Raw genomic sequence first — 18,313 nt, forward strand, 5'->3', positions numbered from 1 at the left:
AGGTGGTAAGCTCGATCAGAACAAAAGCACATGAAGTATGGAAAGCTTTTGATTGGTCAACTTGAATTCGTCGTGGCTAATTTGAAAAAAAACCTCCTATTTTTGGCTTAAAAGTATAAATTTTTCTAAATTTTATGCAACAACATTTAAATATTATTGGTCGTCTTGGAGCGTATGGGCTGCCCCCCCCCATGTGTTGCTTCTTTAATATTGAACAATTAATTATAATAATAATAATCGAAAAACTACTTCTATTATACAAAATACACTTTTATTACACTTCTTTCTGTACGAATAAGAAAAAGTACCAGCGCTTTGTTAAATTAAATTATTAATTTTATATTTAAATTACCTTTTTACGAGCACAAGAAAATGATTGACACTGAGCCTAGACCGGATTACTTTTAGAATTGAACATTTCAGTCCTCATTGTTGGAACACATATCTGGGGATCCCATAGGGATCCAAACCTAACGATCGGGTTGACTCAGACATACGATTCCTTAGGCATATGCATTGGACACAGGGCTGGTATTACTGTTAGCAACCGTGGTCTTCCAGGGACGGATCTAGAGCAAAAGCTTGGGGGAGGCCCAATGTGACAAGGGCACCAATGAGAAAAATCTTGGGGGGGAATAAGACAAAGGGGTACTTTCCCATTATATGGGTATTTCTAAAAATTCAAGTTTGGTTAATGCCAATGAAATAAAATAAAATAGGATAAATATATAATACTTTATAAACAAATTTGGGCTATATATTTGCAAATTAGGGGGGTTAGGGTGGGGGTAAAGCAGAGCATATATTAAATACCTAACCTAACCTAGGTACCTCCCCCCCCCCTAAACCCCAAAAACCAACAGTTTAAATATCGTATATTGAATAAAAACCACGCTATCATTGTATTACGCTATAGCGGTTAACCCGTCCAAAACAGGCTTTACATCTCATCCAGTGTGTTCGAATATTGGGGGAAATGCCAGTCTTTCGATATGCAAATGCATCGACTCCAGATGAAAAATCGATTCCCTCAAGCGTATCATGAACGATATTTGTCAAAAATAATGACGCGTCATGGAGAGAAAAGGCATTAAGTCCATAAATTGGGTTATGTCCATACGCTAGAGTCGAGATAAATTAATGCTTTATTAGTAAAATCGGAAAAAAGACCGTCCTAAGCGTTAATATTGCATGAGCAGAATTTATTTTATACAATCTAGAGATGTAGAGACCTGAAAACTATGACGGGACGGCATACAGTGAGCAGAACAGTGTCCCCAGTTGGCTAAGATCAAATCAGTCAGTTGGTTTGTGGATGATCATAGGAAGCCATGTGTTTTTTTTTTACCTAAAGGCAAGGGAATATACCTCATTATAACGACTGCATCCAGTCAATAGGTTCCATTAAAAGTTTGGTAAGCATACTATATACGCAGTTTGCAGGCATATTAGGGAAAGCATACCCTACGCGCAGCTTGGTAAGTATAGGCCTACCCTATTTTCTCTCAAAATATGAAAAGGGGTTGAATTGGAACTTCCAGGAAATATCTTTCTTTCTTTTCAAGGAAGGAGTAAGAAGATATAAAAACAAAATGGATAATGAAAAACTTTTTTTTCAGTCCTTATGAAACAGCATACGCTGAGCAGGGTCGTATCCTACGAGGTACCAAGGTGCAGCGGGGGGGGGGGGCTAGCCTACCCAGTTTGAACCCACCCGAAATCCTGGATACGGCCCCGAAGTTGAAGTTTTGTTTAGGCTGTCTGTATAGGCCAGCCAAAGAATCTGTCGTCCGACGGATTCTTTGGCTGGTTTCATAATATAAGAAATCTTATAATACGTAACCTAAACTAGCCTAACCTAACCAAAATACTAATTAAATATTCAATTAAAATATAGCTACAATGTAGTTTCCCACCGAGCCGAAGCTAATATTGTCTGGTATAAAGACCATGAAAACCGGTTATTGTCTATGTTCGCGATTCAAGACCTTGAGTGTGGTGGCTATTAAACAAAAGTACCAAAAAATATTTCTAAAAGCCTTTTCTATATGCTTCTTTGCCATATCAGCATCACCTTCCTTGCCCTGCTTGGCGAATTCTACTTTTTTGGCCTTCTGTTTCTTCCAACCTTTCTTTTTCTAGTTTCGAGGTTTTGTATCTTTCATTTAATTTCTTTTGGGTAGTTTTCCGTTATAGCGCCTATGTTAAGTCCTTTATCCATTGACGCACAGAAGAACCGGTTTCTTCGTCAGTTTCTTTTAGCTTAGCGTGAGGAAAGACAAAGATAAGTAACAGAATAGATGGGAAATATATAATTTGTGCTATATATTTGCACATAGGGAGGGGGGAGGCAGGTAAAGTATTTGGAGTGTGAAGTTAGAAAATAATTCTTACTTAATAATATTCAGAATAATTCTACCTAAATTAATCAAAATATCAGAAAATTTACCAAAGAAAAATAGAGGCCAAATTCTCTATACAGATTATTTCGCTTCTTATTTTATTCAAAAAATTGTCTTTATTCTTTAAAATTTTGCCTTTATTTAGAAATTTCTTTTGTATATCTCTTCGGAGGTAGGCTAAATACAAAAAGGTCCCCAAAAACACAAAAAATTTTGTGTATCATGACACACTTTGAAACTACGTACTTGTTAATTATAGCGACCACACCAATATTTGGACAGCGTCACTTGACAAAACTGAAGTATTTGATATGAGTAGCACCGGTTTTTCTGTCTGCATTCCGAGCTTAGTCTAAATGAAATAAAATACTAAATAGGTAATTTTAATTAAATATTTAATACATAGTTGGCTATGTATTTTATATAATGCATTCTAGGCGACCTGCTTTCCATAATTCTCTGTTGTAGTTTCTATAATTTTGTTACTAAAGTATTAGGTAAATATCTACCAAATCATGTCATCTATTTAGCAATAAAGTGAGTGAAACAGGTGAGTCCTTTTTTATGCTTTTTGCAAATAAAATATTTTTTTATAACAGAAATGAATTAACGCCCCCCCCCCCCTATTTAGATACAGGATGGGTTAGGTTAGGTATATCCGAAATAGGGGGGGGGGCTGAAATTCATTTCCGATATAAATGCTTATTATATTTATAATAAGCATAAAAAAAGGCATCAAATTGTGTATTCACTTTAGTCCTAACTCAATAATATGATTTGGTATATATTGATCAAGTATTATATTTTCATCATAGTTTGATACATTTTATTAGGATTAACCAAACTTCACTTTTTAAGTGGGGTCGTTATAATTAACAAGCAGCCTACCGAAACTTCTTTTCACCCTTTTGTCTATCTTTGTCTTGCTGTCCCGGCTTAGGTGTTGGACCCGTGGCACCTATGGTGGCAAATGGCAACCCTGGTATATCCCCGATAAGGCTTTCAAATAAAGAAGCTATAACAAACTTACTTCATTTCGTATCCAAGGAGAGAGCCGAGCGTCGGATCACGGCGCTTTTTCTTTTTCTTCGCTTGCCCAAGAATTTCTGCTTCATCCACAAAATCAAGTAGAACTTGAAAAGAATCTTTTCGCCTAAAATATTCCTCATTTTCTGGCTTCACTAATTTTGTCGTTTTTTGAGCATTCAGCGATTTTCGAATTGCCGCCACATCAGGCAACGGATTTGGCAACTGATTTGTCTCATCATGATGCTCATCGGCATCATTATTCTTTTGCACAGATTTTCCCAATTCCATTCTCTCACTCGAATTATTCACAATTTGACCACTTTGTATTTTTTGCAAATAGCGCCGCTGGAATGATTTGTGCTGAACTCGCCCATGCATTGGCACGAAACGTCCACTGCCATGGGAGGTGGCACGGGTCATTTGAATATCGAGAACTAACACTGCGGCGAACATAACCAAACATATAATGACAGCTAAGCTGATTCTTTCTTTCCATTTCATTTTGAGGATGTTTGAGCCACTGGTTGAATAAACTCATTAAATTCTATCCATCTTGTCTCTTCGCTTTCTCGCAACATACTGAAGAAGATTTCAATTTTTACCTGAGATTTTATCTGCATGAGAGAGGAATACACACGATGTCATGCTCCGATTGGCACCGCGCAGTGAGTTGTTCTCATCAGTCACAAACTAAAATTAAGACACGCTAATTATGAAACAATTAAGAAAATCTGAAAAAAACATCAAGCATTTGGTTACTTGAACAAGACGACAGCCGCAGTGTGTAACAAAAAATTATTTATACAGAGTTTCACGAATCGATACAAAATTGAGGGGTCGCCAACTGACCGTCATATGGTGTACAGCTGCGAGCACCCAGATTTCCGCCATGATTGGCACTCACCGCCTGGTGTAAGTGACTGCCATTCACAAACTGACAGAGGCAGTTTTAGGGGGGTGACAGAGAGGGCACTTGCCCCAGGCGCAAAATTTCAAATGAATAGTATAACGGTTACAGTCATCTTGTGATTTTCGAAATTCTACTAGCATTAAAATAAAGGGTGCTTATCTGTTAACCGGTACACACTCGAGAATATGAATTAGACCCCGGCGCCACGCCGGCGCATCGACCGAACGCCGCCAACGAGAGACCCGGTTGACCGCCGCCGAAGTGTTGCAACGCTGCCGGCGCACCATACACACACCGCCACCGGCAGACGCAGCTGTCTTTGGTTGATTTTGAATTAGTTGTGCGGTAATTCCTTAATGCACTGATCACTAAATCTGAGCTTTTTTTTTTTCTTGTGGTTAAGTAGTTCGATTTTCCAGGTAAGAAATCAAGCAGGGCTTAAACTATCCCCGTATTTTCGGGGATTTTTCCGAAAATCTATGTGTCACCCTGAAAAAAAATTGGTTCACCGAATCCCCGAAAGTCACACAATGGTGGTGCCACCCCTATTGATTTATCACTAGTGACTATCCCTGCCAAATATTACTTTTTATACCATAATTCTTCACTACTCTCTTGTTCGTTAATTTTCGTCTCTTCTGTTACTTCGCACATAAACCAGACAGATACAATTGCAATATACACGGTTCTTCATATGTTGACAAAAGTATCGTCTTTATGAAATTAAATAAAAAAAACAAGTTGTTTTTTTAACCTAAGTAAGGAGCGACATTAAAACTTAAAACGAACGGCAATTATTCCGTATATGAAAGGGGCTGTCCCCTCCTCAACGCCTCGGTTTTTACGCAAAGTCTTTTATTGTTTTTAAAAGAAGAGTGGTGAAAAAGAGTCAAACTTTAGTGTAAAGAGCGAGGCATTGAGGAGGGGACAGCCCTTTTCATATACGGAATAAATACTGTTCGTTTTAAGCTTTAATGTCGCTCCTAACTTTCAATTAAAAAAAACTTGTTTTTTATTTAATTTTTGAACATTTTTCAACTAATACAGGTTTGATTTTGGCTAACCATGCATGAAAAATTAAAGCACAATTTGCATATTAATTTTCACAGATTTATTCCGGATATGAAGGGTCGCCCCCTCGTAAATACCTTGCTCCTTACGCTAAAGCTGTTAGCACTTTTTAAAAAGCTTCCTATTTCAATTAAATAGCCCCTGTGTCTGGGGCAGATCCAGGACTTTTTTTTAGGGGAGGGGGCACAATATAGGTTGATCGGATAAACTTGCGTTAGGAGCAAGTTTGATTAACCCAAACTTGCGTTAATTAAGATAAGATAAGATTTATTCATAATCAGTTAATCATACAAGAAAATACATTGTGCTAATCCCCCAAAGGCTCCTAGGCCTGTAATAGAGGGAGAATACATACCGTTTAAATCAAACACTAAATCAATAGAAAAACATTAAAATAGGCCTACATTGAATAATCCAATCAATACATACAATCCAATCAAAACACTCCTAATCCCCCTCGAAAGGCTCCATGGCCAGGGATACAAAGGGGAATGAGAAGAAGAAAAAAAAAAGAAAATACAATATATCTAAACAACCATAAAAAAGAAATCAATCGCCAAATAATATATAAAACTAAAAAGAGACCATACCTGAGGCCTGGGAGTCATAGCGCAGAGAAGACCACCATATAACAAAACTAACATCCAGGAGACCAACTCCACAAAAAAAAAGAAAAAAAAAAAAAAAAAAAAAAAAAAAAACTATTCTGTTTGATTCTTAACTAAATGGTCCTTAAGAATCCTCTTGAAAGTGCCACATGAGTGGCATTTCTGTACTGAAGAAGGCAGGGAGTTCCAAACCTGATGACAAGCGATGAGGGGATTGAAATCTGACCGCACAGTGGGAGTAGGAGGAATGCAGATATTATGTGACGAACGAAGGTTAAATGGAGCTGAATCAGAAATAAACTGAGGATTTTTTTGAAGAGATTTTCGAAGATTGCCATGAAGCTGATGAAAAACAAAAGAAGCACAAGAAAGAATGTAGATAGACAGTAGATTTAGACGCGGTCTTGTTGAAGAAGGTTTGGTGTCAATAACAAGACGCCTTGTTTTATCATACATGACAGAAAGCGACCACAGTGTAGAAGGAAAAGTAGACATCCATACTATGGGACAATAAGAGACATGTGACTGGACAAGGCAGAAAAAAAGAAGCTTCAGAATAGATCCAGGAAAGGTGTGTTTGAGTTTTCGAATGACACCCAAACTTCGTGAGACCTTAACCCTAATCATGGCTATATGGTGTCTAAACGAAAGGTTCTCATCAAGCAGGATACCAAGAAACCGGACCAACCGATTCTTTGGTCTACACAAGGAGCCTTGTAACACCTGAAGCTGTGTCAGTTGAGGGAAAGCTACACCAATTCGAGAAAAAATAAGAAAATGTGACTTGGCAACATTCAAGGCCAAGTAATTCGCCTCAAACCATGAAACTACTCTCTCAAATATTGCCACCAGATTAGACCTGATATCACATTCCGTCCTCCCTAGAGTCCCAAAAGTGCTTTCGTCAGCAAAAGCAACGAGGCAATCTTCATTAGAAGTAGCATTGGGACACGAAGGAACATCCGGATGACACAGATTGCAGCATACTAGAGGACTGGTGTTCTTGACTGCTGAAATCAGATCATTGACATAAATCAGAAATAAAACGGGGCCAAGAACAGATCCCTGGGGGACGCCATATTCTACTTCAGAAGGGCTCCGGAAAAGCGGATCAATTAAAAAAAATCTACCAGAAAGATATGATTCAAACAAAAAGAAAACATTTGACCTTATACCAATATGCGATAGTTTCCAAAGAAGAATCTGATGAGTCAAAGAATCAAAAGCTTTACGAACATCCAAAAATAAAGCTGCCAGGATAAGACCAAAATCTATTGCCGAATGAATGAAATTCAAGAGAGATGCGCAAGCATGCTCTGTAGAGTGATTCGCTCGGAATCCGAACTGGAAATCATGGATAAGATTTTTGACATCCAGAAAACTAAGAAGCCTGGATAGCATAGCCTTCTCAAAAATTTTGCTGAAAACAGATAGGAGAGAAACTGGCCTATAATTAGCAGGATCACTCTGAGAACCACCTTTATACAGCACTATAACCTTAGCTCGCTTGAGGGATTCAGGAAAAATTCCTATCTCGAAAGACAGATTGACAAGCTTAGTCAATGGTGACAGAATAGCAGGAAGAACGGCAACAGATAACCCTTGTAGGAACTCTGTCTGGCCCTGAAGACGATGAACCTTTAAGTGCATTTACGATACGAGCTACCTCAAACTCAGAAACAGAGTTCAAGACCATTGACTTTAAACATGGGGGTCCAAGATAGGCTCTGAAATTGCAACTAGAAGTTGTAGAGCTCACAGAGGAAGCAGTCGTATTTCCAATATTAGCAAAATAAGACGTAAGCTTTAGCTGAACATTTTCTTCTCCTTGGACAATTTTACCATCAACTATCAGCGTTGTTGGAACTGAAGGCGGAGGGGGAGTAGGTTTAAGTACAGAATTAATAATTTTCCATGTCTTTCCAACATCCTTTCCACACTCCAAAATTTCCTGTGATAATACTGAGACTTGGCCTTCCGACCCAGAGAATTAAATATACTCCTATAGGCCTTGAACCGCTGATGATGAGAAGCAGATGACGAAGCCCTGTATAGCTTCCACAGATAATTTTTCCTTTTCCAGCTTTTATGGAGACCTGGAGTCATCCACGAATTCAGCAGTACTATCCTTTTCGAGGTACGAGGCGTTGGATTCTGGTGGCAAACTTCTAAGATACCTTCTTTTACTGAATCATAAAAGAAATCAAAAGAGCGGTTAAAATCCGATTCAGAATCCAAACTATCCCATGGTTGATCAGTCAAACGAGATTTAAGTAGACTGATCTCACTGAAACCAAAACAGAAAAATGGGAGACTAGATTGTGAAGCTTTACGCTGTGATCGATTAGCAGTCCTATATCGTGAAATAGCAGGGAAATGATCAGAAATATCACTAACCATCACCGAATTATCTAAGACATCTAGTGACGAAAAAATATTATCAATAAGTGATGCATGCATCTCAGTAACTCGGGTTGGTGTACGGGTCGGGAAGGTAGAGTTCCCGCAGAAAGCATCATTGACAAAAAATCTGCAGCCGAAGCAGAATTTTGATCCAGCAGGTTAAGGTTGAAATCCCCCATAAGGATTAGTTTTCATGGATTCTTTTGGACTAAGTCCAAAACCTCTGCCAGAATTTTCATAAACGAAGGGATAGTTCCACTAGGGGATCTGTAAACCAAACCGACAACTAAATCCTTACAACCTGACCTAATCTCAATAAAAAGGGATTTAAAGATTCCTTCCTCATTTCTACTCAAATCACTTCGGAAATTATATACAAGATGATCGGCAATATACAGGGCAAGGCCACCTTTCCATGGTTTGTTTCGCTCCTTTTTTGGGAATCTGGATCCCACGATTATAAATTTGTCAAGTTTAAAAAGTGGATTACTTGTAGTATATACCCCAGGCAAAATAGTAGGCAAAATGGTTGCAGAGTTTGTAGGCGTGGCTCAATTTAAGGATGAAAGGGTATATCTATTCTATAGAAGGATGCAAAAATTAGGAAGGTCATTTAGGGTGTCCTTAGAAGCCAGAGATGATGGTGTAGTTCTTGGAAGATTTGCTCTAATTTTATTCAAGGAGTGGATCAGACCGTCCTACAAACGGTATTTGTTAGAGAATAGTGCAGAATTATTTTTCTTTGTTTTTTTTAGGTGATGCGTATAAGGTTGCAATACAATATGAGCAGATAGAACAGATAGTGGGGAAAGGAGACACGTCTTCTTTGTCCGAGGAATTTCTTTCTGCGCTGACGAGGGTGAAATTTGGACTCAATGATAATGAGAAGGCACTGCGAGATGGTACTGATTCCTCGCAGGGCTGTTTGGCTACCCATGAGAAGGGAGCTGGTTTTTAGATCCTGTGGGATGGTACTGATGCCTCACGGGATGGGTTTTTTTTGTTGCACTGCGAGATGGTACTGATTCCTCACAGGGCGGTTTGGCTACCCAGGAAAAGGGAGCTGGTTTTAAGGTCCCGTGGGATGGTACTGATGCCTCACGGGATGGTTTTTTTTGTTGTACTGCGAGATGGTACTGATTCCTCGCAGGGCGGTTTGGCTACCCAGGAAAAGGGAGCTGGTTTTAAGGTCCCGTGGGATGGTACTGATGCCTCACGGGATGGTCTTTTTTGTTGCACTGCGAGATGGTACTGATGCCTCGCAGGGCGGTTTGGCTACCCATGAAAAGGAAGCCGGTTTTGAGGTCCCGTGGGATGAGAAAAAAAGGTGGAAAGGGGGCTGGTTTTGAGGTCCAGTGGGATGAGGTTGATGCCTCACGGAATGATTTTAATGCGTAGCGCTAATAGTTATGTAGAGATATCAACAGTAGTACTGCCATTTGTCGAACCACAAGTTAGTAGAGAAAAACCAAATAGGTCTAAACCGAGGCGTTCCGCAGCAATAGAACCCCGAGGATTTTATTGGGAATAATATCTTAACGTCATTGCTGCATGGTATGATTTTTAGAGTTTCTGTAATTTCATTTATCTGTCGCTGGTATTTTCAGGATTAATTAGCCTTTCCCGGTCATTCCTTTTGCCCTAATTCAAAGTTTATACATAATCCCAACTTTCCTTGTCCTCATAAAATTCAGGGGTATGGGGAACAAGTCTATTTTAAAGTATACAAATAAAAATGAAGTGTTAAAATATCCAGTTTCCGACTACTGTTATTGGTGTGGTTCGTTTATACTATATAAATTTTTACTTATGCAAGTATTGTGTAGTGTTTATATTATGTAATTCTTTACTAGTTTATGCTGAAGAATGTTAGTAGGTGAGAAGTGACTAATTTGGGAAGGGTATTGAATGTTTTGAATTCAATTAAAGTTTGAGGGTTTAATGAGAAGGGGATAAGCCAAATTTGGGAAATTTAACTTAAAACAGGGGGGAGAATCTGTAAAGTATTTGGAACATAAATTCGAGAAGGCTTTTTCTGGTGTCTCGTTTCTTAGAGATTTGGCCATGTATATGTCAACGAGAACAGTCCATGGGGGGCTCTTGGGACTAAAGCTAGTCGTGGGAAAGGGCCCGTTCCCAGGCATGGTTGAACAACCAATAGCTGGAACTTCCATTCCAGGAAAGTTATATTCTTGGCTCAGTTCTAAAGGCAGTCCATCTTTCGCCTCCGTTGTAGCTAGTTGTTCTTGTGCCACCTTATTTTCTCTATGTGTATTCCCACATTATTTAATAAAGACCATGTACCAACGTTTATCGTCTATCTTTGGAATTTACGTAAACCATTACATCTGCCAATACAAAAGGCATACAAATAAAGAACTAAATAGAGGTTTACAGAGTGGTGACAGCAGAACTTTACCCTCTCCATCCTAAATCTTTGGATATCTAAAAGCATATCCTTTTTTTAATCCAGGAAAGTTTCACATAATCCAATAACATCCAGAGTTCCACCACTGACGATCCGTTTCAGCTCATCAAAAGAGGAGCTAAGTCCCTGAATGTTCAGGTGAAGCACAGAGAAAATACCACCTTGTTTAGAAGAGGCAGAACCATTTAATTGCGAAACATATTTACTTTCAATAACCGATTTACGATCATTATAATTCCTATTTCTACTTCCAAGTGAATTATTAATTATACTTTATGTATCTAAAGGATTATTTTGTAACTCAGCAAAACGTTCACCCAAAGAGTTGACATCACCCTGGTCACTAAAAGAATAAATCATTTTACTTACGGTGGATGGTAGATCCGCTCCGCGACCAAACTCACAAGACCAAAGGTTAACGACATCACAGCAGAGCTATGGCATCTATGCAGAAGAAAAATATTAACATCGAAAAATGACACAACCGAAGTAATAAAAAGAAAAAAAATACCGAAAAGTGCACCTAAAAATAAATAGAAACAAACAATATTTTTGAGAAAAAAAAACAGAGAAGAAAAAAATGAACCAAAAACTAGTGAATTGGTATAAGAAAAAAAAAGAAAAGGGACAATAAACAAACAATCCATGAGAAAATAAAAAAACAAACAGACAGAAAAAAAAAACTAGATACAGTCAGCGAGAGACCTTATTTTTTTTATTGGAGTCCCGTCACTAGGCTTTGCCAAAATTTGACCCCGATCAGACCAAGCATTCCGCTGACCGAATCTGTCTTTCGCCGCATTCAAAATATCTCGTCTCTGCTTGGTCAGAGACTCAACAACAAAAATACCACTAGAGGCCAACTTGGATTTGGCCTTGAACACTTTACAAGCAACGCTTTTGCTCGAAAACTTTACTATTATCAGAGCGACCCTTGGAGCAGATGGAACCGCCTGAGCTGAATCAGCTGTAGCAGCATTATTCAGTCTAAGTCTATACACGTTCACGACCTCATTTGTACTAATTTCAGGCAAACACATCTTCTGATTAATTGTTAGCAACACAGCAGAACGAGTGTCAACACCAGTTTTCTGCCTAACGCCGTGAAAAACCAGACTGTCTAGTAGTGATTCTTGTTCATAACTATCCAACTTATTCTCAAGCCTGTTCAGTCTGTCCTCTAAATTTTCAAGTTCATTACTCAGTCCCTTTAGCGACTTTTCAATTCGCTGAAACTTGGGGTTAAATTCAATCTTGAGAGCATCATAAATTTGACTAGCAATAAGCTCAGTCGATTCCTTAAGAGAGTCTGAGCTAGCCAGTTTTTCCGAAACTTTTTTATTTAAACTGTAGATAATTTCATTTTTGGTTTTATCCAGTTCAGCTTGGGCAGCTGAAAGTTTCTGTTGTATCGGGCTAATACTGCTAGATAATGCTAATGCTGGGCCATTTGCTCTGCTTTTATCATTACCTCTCAGCGCAAGGTACGCAAGGTGCTCGTATGTTTTTGATAGTCTCATGTAAATATCAGGCGTAGTAGCAGGCTCTTCAAAAGCTTTTTTTGAAGCAGGAGCGGACAAATTAACAGTGGTAGGATCATAAACTTGGAGATTTGCATCCACGAGGCGAAATTCATCATGCGATCCATATCAAAATGCCGTATAAACTGGCTTGCCTCGTGTATCTTTACATGCTTTGAGTATTCTTACTGACCAGAGGGGATAATCCTTGAACTTCGCAAGAGCAAGATCAAACTGTTTAAAAGCCATGATTATCAGCAGCTAGATAAAAAAAAAAGAAGCAAAAGACTTATGTTTACGTGAGGCCAAACAAAATATTCCACATAAATATTCAAAAGTCCAGTGCCAGCCAGCTCATATATCAATCAAAATAGGTCTTCACTTGATTTTTACGTCACCACGAAGGCAGGGGGGGTTAAACACCAGCCACCATTCATAATTGGGTGTTGGATGTAAGAAGTATCCAAAATCTAAATGAATATCCTGAATCAAGGTCACTTTAACCCACAGCAAAATGTTACGAAATAACAGTCACTGAATTAGCTACGGACTCTAATTGATTCCGAATTTTATCCGAATTCAAAACTGGAATTTTATCCTTTTGAAAGAACAAGTCGGTCTTAACAGGTCAGAGACTGAATAGCAACTGAGACTACATCAGGGGGGAGGGGCGTCCTGATCGCCCCCCCCCCTGGATCCGCCACTCCCCTGTTTCTATTTTAGTGAACAGTCAAACTTTAGAGTAAAGAATAAGGTACTGAGGAGGGAGCAACCCTTCATAAATGGCATAATTTCTGTTCGTTTATCAAATAATGCCGGTAAATCTGACTCACCATCTATGAAATATACCCCTCCCTCACGAAAAACTAATCCGTGGAAATTTCATCCAACGTAAAGTGCACACCCCCCCCCCCGTCAAATTCCCTCTAGAGAGCTCCTTCCTCGCTGAGAACCCCCCCCCCCCCTCTATAAAATTGCTTGTGAACGATTCACCCTGAAACATTCTCCTTGGCATTTTTTCATTGGAATAAGACGTTAGTCCCTAATCGGTTTCTCGATCGCTCCAGAAATGCCCCTTCCGTGGAAATTATTTCCCAGAAAACAAAACACGCGGGAAAAAGCCCCGGATAATTCCCCCGGAACATCTCCACATGAAAAATTTGGCAAAGAGAACGTAAGACAATTAAAATGAATTTCGTATAGTAACTCTGTCGAAACCTCCCAGTGTACCATTTCCCCTAGAATATTCACTCATCAGAAATTTCCCTCTCAAAGGAAGATTCTCTCCTTAAAAATAGACCCCAGACACAACCTCCCCCCAAAGAAAAATAAAAATGGCTGTATACTTCCCAATAACAAATACTAAATGTAAGCAATGGCCAAAGTTCACAACTTGCAGCCCTTCCCCTAGGCACTGTGGCGGGTCATTTTATACCTAAAGACATAGTTATTCGATTTTTCGACTATGCTAAACAAAATGGCTATCTCAAAATTTTGATTCGGTGACTTTGGAAAACATATGAGCGTGGGAGGGGGCCTAGGTGCCCTCCAGTTCTTTTGGTCACTTAAAAAGGGCACTAGAACTTTTGATTTCCGTTCGAATAAGCCTTCTCGCGATTTTTTAGGACTACCGGGTCGATAAGATCACTCCTGGGAAGAAGAAAAAACAAACAAATAAACACGCATCTGTGATCTTCCTTCTAGCAGAAAAAAAAAATATACAAATTTCCATATTGTTCCATATAGGAGTTTTAAATCTCTACAATAGGGTTATCTGATAAGCTAAATCTGATGGTGTGAATTCCATTAAGATTCTGTGACTTTTGGAGGTGTTTTTCCCCTTTTTCAAAAATAAGGCAATATTTATTTATTTGAAGGAGTATTTATTTATTTGAAATCAGCATTAAAATCCGATTCTTTAGATGTATCTATTAGTATTAAAATTGGTATCCGTTTTTTAGAGTTTCGGTTACTATTGAGCAGGGTCGCTCCTTATTTACAGTTCGTTACAACAAACTATGTGATGAGATTAAACCATTTGAAATGCAGTTTCCCAGTTGCTATAAGATTCTTATATATATATATATATATATATATATATATATATATATATATATATATATATATATATATATATATATATATATATATATATATATATATATATATATATATATATATATATATATATATATATATATATATATATATATATATATATATATATATATATATATATATATATATATATATATATATATATATATATATATATATATATATATATATATATATATATATATATATATACATATATATATAATTTGGGCTGTATATTTGCACATTAGGGGGGGGGTTTAAGTATAATGGTGCTGCATGCAAAATGTAACCTAACCAAAATACCAACTAAATCATAGGCAGCGCAATCGCGCTGCCTAAGTAAAGAACGATGTTGGCTCAATGTATTATTTTTTTACCCAGGGCACTTTGTATCGAAGGAGTTATCGTAGAAACTTCAAATAGGGCTCATTCTATTGGAAATCGGAGTACCTTGTGCCCTTTTTAATAGTCGAAAGTGATTGGAGCGCAACTAACAACCCTTCCACGCCCACCATTTCCCCAAATACATCCAATCAAAATTTTGAGATAGCCATTTTGTTCAGCGTAGTTGATTTCCAGATAGAAATTATATTACAGAAAGTGTTGTTGTAGAAACTTCAAAAAACGCGCGTTCGATTGGAAATTCTTCGGAGGAGGCTCATTGGATTGTTAATCAGAAGTTCTATGGCCCTTTTTAAGATTCAAAGGGATCGGAGGGCGGATACCCCCCCCCCCCCCCTCCACACACACACAAACACCTCGTATTTTTCTGAAATGCATCTGATTCAAATTTTTATATGGCTATTTGTTGTCATAGAAACTTCAAAAAAGGATCGATCCATCGGAAATTGAAAGGGCTAATGCCCTTTTTAATATTCAAAAGTGATAGGAGGGCAACTAGCTCCCCGATCAATTCCCAAAACACATGTGATCAAAATTTTGAGATAACCATTTTGTTCAGAGCAGTTGAAAGGTCTGGAAATTATGTCTTTGAGGATGACAACCCCCCCCCCCCCACCACCACATGCTTCAGCGCAAGGATTGTAAATCATGACCAGAGGGTATATAAGGTTTTTATAGAAAGGATGGTCATATTAACTCCGGAGGGGGCTCATTGAATTAAAAATCAGATTTTCTAGTGCCCTTTTTAAGATTCAAAGTGATCTGGGGCAGCCATCCCCTCCCCATGTTGTATTTTCCACAAAAGCATCCGATAGAAATTTTGAGAACGCCATTTGTTCAAAAATAGTCCGAAGATCATATAACAAGGCCTTGGGGGTTGACAGACTCCCCCAGAGTTTGGGGGTAAGGTTTGCAAGTTATGCAAACCTTACCCCCAGGGGCATATAAGGTTTTTATGGAAGGGGTGGTCATGTGAACTTTAGAAGAACATAGTTTGCCCTTTACTGAAAACAAAATACGTTTTAAATGTTTTCACTTTTTTTGATTTCAAAAATAAAAGATTATCAAGACTTTAAGGAATGAATATCCACGGTCATTCGTTTTTTTTTTCAGTAAAGTGCAAATTATATTCTGGTTTTGAGAAGCCATGGGAGCCATTTAAAGCCATGAGAAGCCATTGAGAAGCCTTGAGAAGCTCATGTTAATTTTTAGTTGAATTTATTTATGCTCATTTTTGGCTTAATGGAGCTCTTTACTTTTCTTTGAAAAATTTGCTTTGTGAAAAAGGTTATTTAAATTAATATATATTGAAAATGTATAGTTCCTTATCCGAAATGCATAAAAAGCTGAAAATAAGCTTTTGATCTCATACTTTCGTTTTTCTTATCATGACGGCTAGAGAAAATCCCTCGTTATACAGACTCTTTAAAGTGCAAGAAACATCAAAATATACAAACAACAACAATTAAACAGCAAACCAAACTAAATATAAACAAAAAAAAATTGCACAAGGAGCCCAAATCTTAATCTGTTTTCAAGCCTTGACGGGCTTTCAGACTACGTTTAATATTAAAAAAAAAAAAAACTTTAATGTTTTATTTGAAATATTATGGCTGTTTTTTCTATATTTTTTTCCTCTTATTTGTACATGAGAAGGGAGTGTGGTCTCAAAACTTATATAAATTATTTATGGTCAAGTTCGGTGGCGTAGGCTAATTTCGTCGAAATCCTTGGGAGGGGGGGCAACGTTGCAGCAGATTTTTCCAAGTTAAGTGAGAATGCCCGTGAGAAATTAAAAATGAGCCATATAGAGTAACATAAAGACAAATGTATGCTAAAAAAAAAAAACTGATCTGTTTCTGTGGATGCTTCAATTATTTAGGCCTACCTTCGTTTTGACAAGATTTTTGAAAATGCTTAATTTCAGCTAGGGGGAGGGAACTGCGTCTGGAGGAGGCAGTCCCTCCCCCCCCCCCGCCCCATGGCAAGTTACGCCCCTGGTTAGGTTCCGTTACATTCAAGTGTAAACTTCACTTTTAAACGGACCCTTTCACACTTAGCTAATTAAAATCTAGAAAACAATAAAAATCATTGTGTTAAATCACCACATTCATCATAAGTAAAAACAATTCAAAAAATGAAGATGTAAAATGTAGCCTAGATGGCAATTCAAGCTCTGATCAAAGTTGAAGGACTTAATAATGTAACATGGAATTCTATGCAGGACTCAAGCCTACTTGGCACTTCCTACATCACGGACAAAATTTGTCTCGTAAGATTAGATAACGCACTGTTAAGTCCAGAGGCGGAAGTAGAGGAGGGGGCAATTGCCCCAGGCATAGAAATTTTAGGGGCGAAAAATTTTAAATAAATAATCTAACGGTTACAATCATTTTGAAATCAATTTTTGAAATTTCGCTTTTATTAAAACAAAGCAGACGGCGCAGTTAGTAAATAAAAATAATTAATAAATTATTAATTAACTAATAAAATAAAAACAAATAAAAAAACTAATAATAATAATTAAATTAAAATAATAATAACACAAATAAATACTAATTAATAAAATGAAAACAATTGTTTTAATAAATGGAAATTTGTTAAAATTTGGCTTGAAATTTTTAGGAGACATGAGGAGGGGGAACTCAAGATTTTGCCCCGGGCGCAAGAGAGGCCAGAACCGCCACTGGTCAAGTCTTAAGGTATGCTAGAGTGAAAGATTCTACGGCACAGTGTGAAAGCATCATTACCCATTCATTTTACGATCTAACAAGTTAATTCATTCAACATAGCTTTAATGAGAACAGGTGACAGGTGTGGTAAGCCATTTACTGTGTAAAGCCACCGATAGGTAAAGCCACTTACTGTGGCTTTACTGGTCGATGGAGCATGTAATTTATGCCTCGTGAAGCATGATTTGTATTTGGAATAGGAAACCACTAAGACTGCCTTGAACTTGGGGTAGAGGCGCCCAGGGAAAATGTAGAGGCAATCCCAAATTCTTGATCGGGAGGGGTGCGAACGTGGAGGAAAACACGATTTGCAGGGACTGAAATATGGTCTTTTTCAATTAGTAAGCGTCTGTAAAACCTGACCCGTCACCTGAGGTTATGCAACGGGTAGCTGAAGCTAATATTTCTATATAGTAATTTTACAATCACTGTCTAGTTGGTTACCGATCACATAAGAGTGGGTGAATTTTCTGATTAACGGAATACTGAAATAGCTAAGAAATAGATACCTTTAGAATCAGAATTTCATCCTGAATCAAATATAAAATTCATTTGTGTAAGAAATAAACTTTACTTCCCATCCTCCCTAATTTGCAAATATAGGGCCTGAATATATGAACTGAATTTTCAGCAAGGGCGGTTCCAGGATTTTTGCGGGGGGGCGGGGGTTTACTAATTGTTAACTCAGTTTTCGACTAATTTTACTGA

General features: G+C 37.9%; 1 protein-coding gene across 1 annotated transcript in view; it reads right to left on the minus strand.

Moving 5' to 3' along the window:
- Positions 1–11,349, minus strand: part of LOC148942395 (extracellular serine/threonine protein CG31145) — a 243,110-nt gene extending 231,761 nt beyond the window's left edge. Inside the window, exons 1-2 of the mRNA XM_089103653.1 lie at positions 11,221–11,349; positions 3,433–4,121 (exon numbers count right to left, since the gene is read on the minus strand). Coding sequence (XP_088959779.1) covers positions 3,433–3,932 — 500 coding nt within the window. The 5' untranslated portion in view covers positions 3,933–4,121; positions 11,221–11,349. The remainder of the gene's footprint in view (positions 1–3,432; positions 4,122–11,220) is intronic.
- Positions 11,350–18,313: the final 6,964 nt, after the last annotated feature.

The sequence above is a fragment of the Artemia sp. Qi Xiang Cuo genome, chromosome 17 (genome assembly GCF_049724085.1).
Source record: "Artemia sp. Qi Xiang Cuo chromosome 17, ASM4972408v1, whole genome shotgun sequence".
Taxonomy (NCBI): Eukaryota; Metazoa; Arthropoda; class Branchiopoda; order Anostraca; family Artemiidae; genus Artemia; species Artemia sp. Qi Xiang Cuo.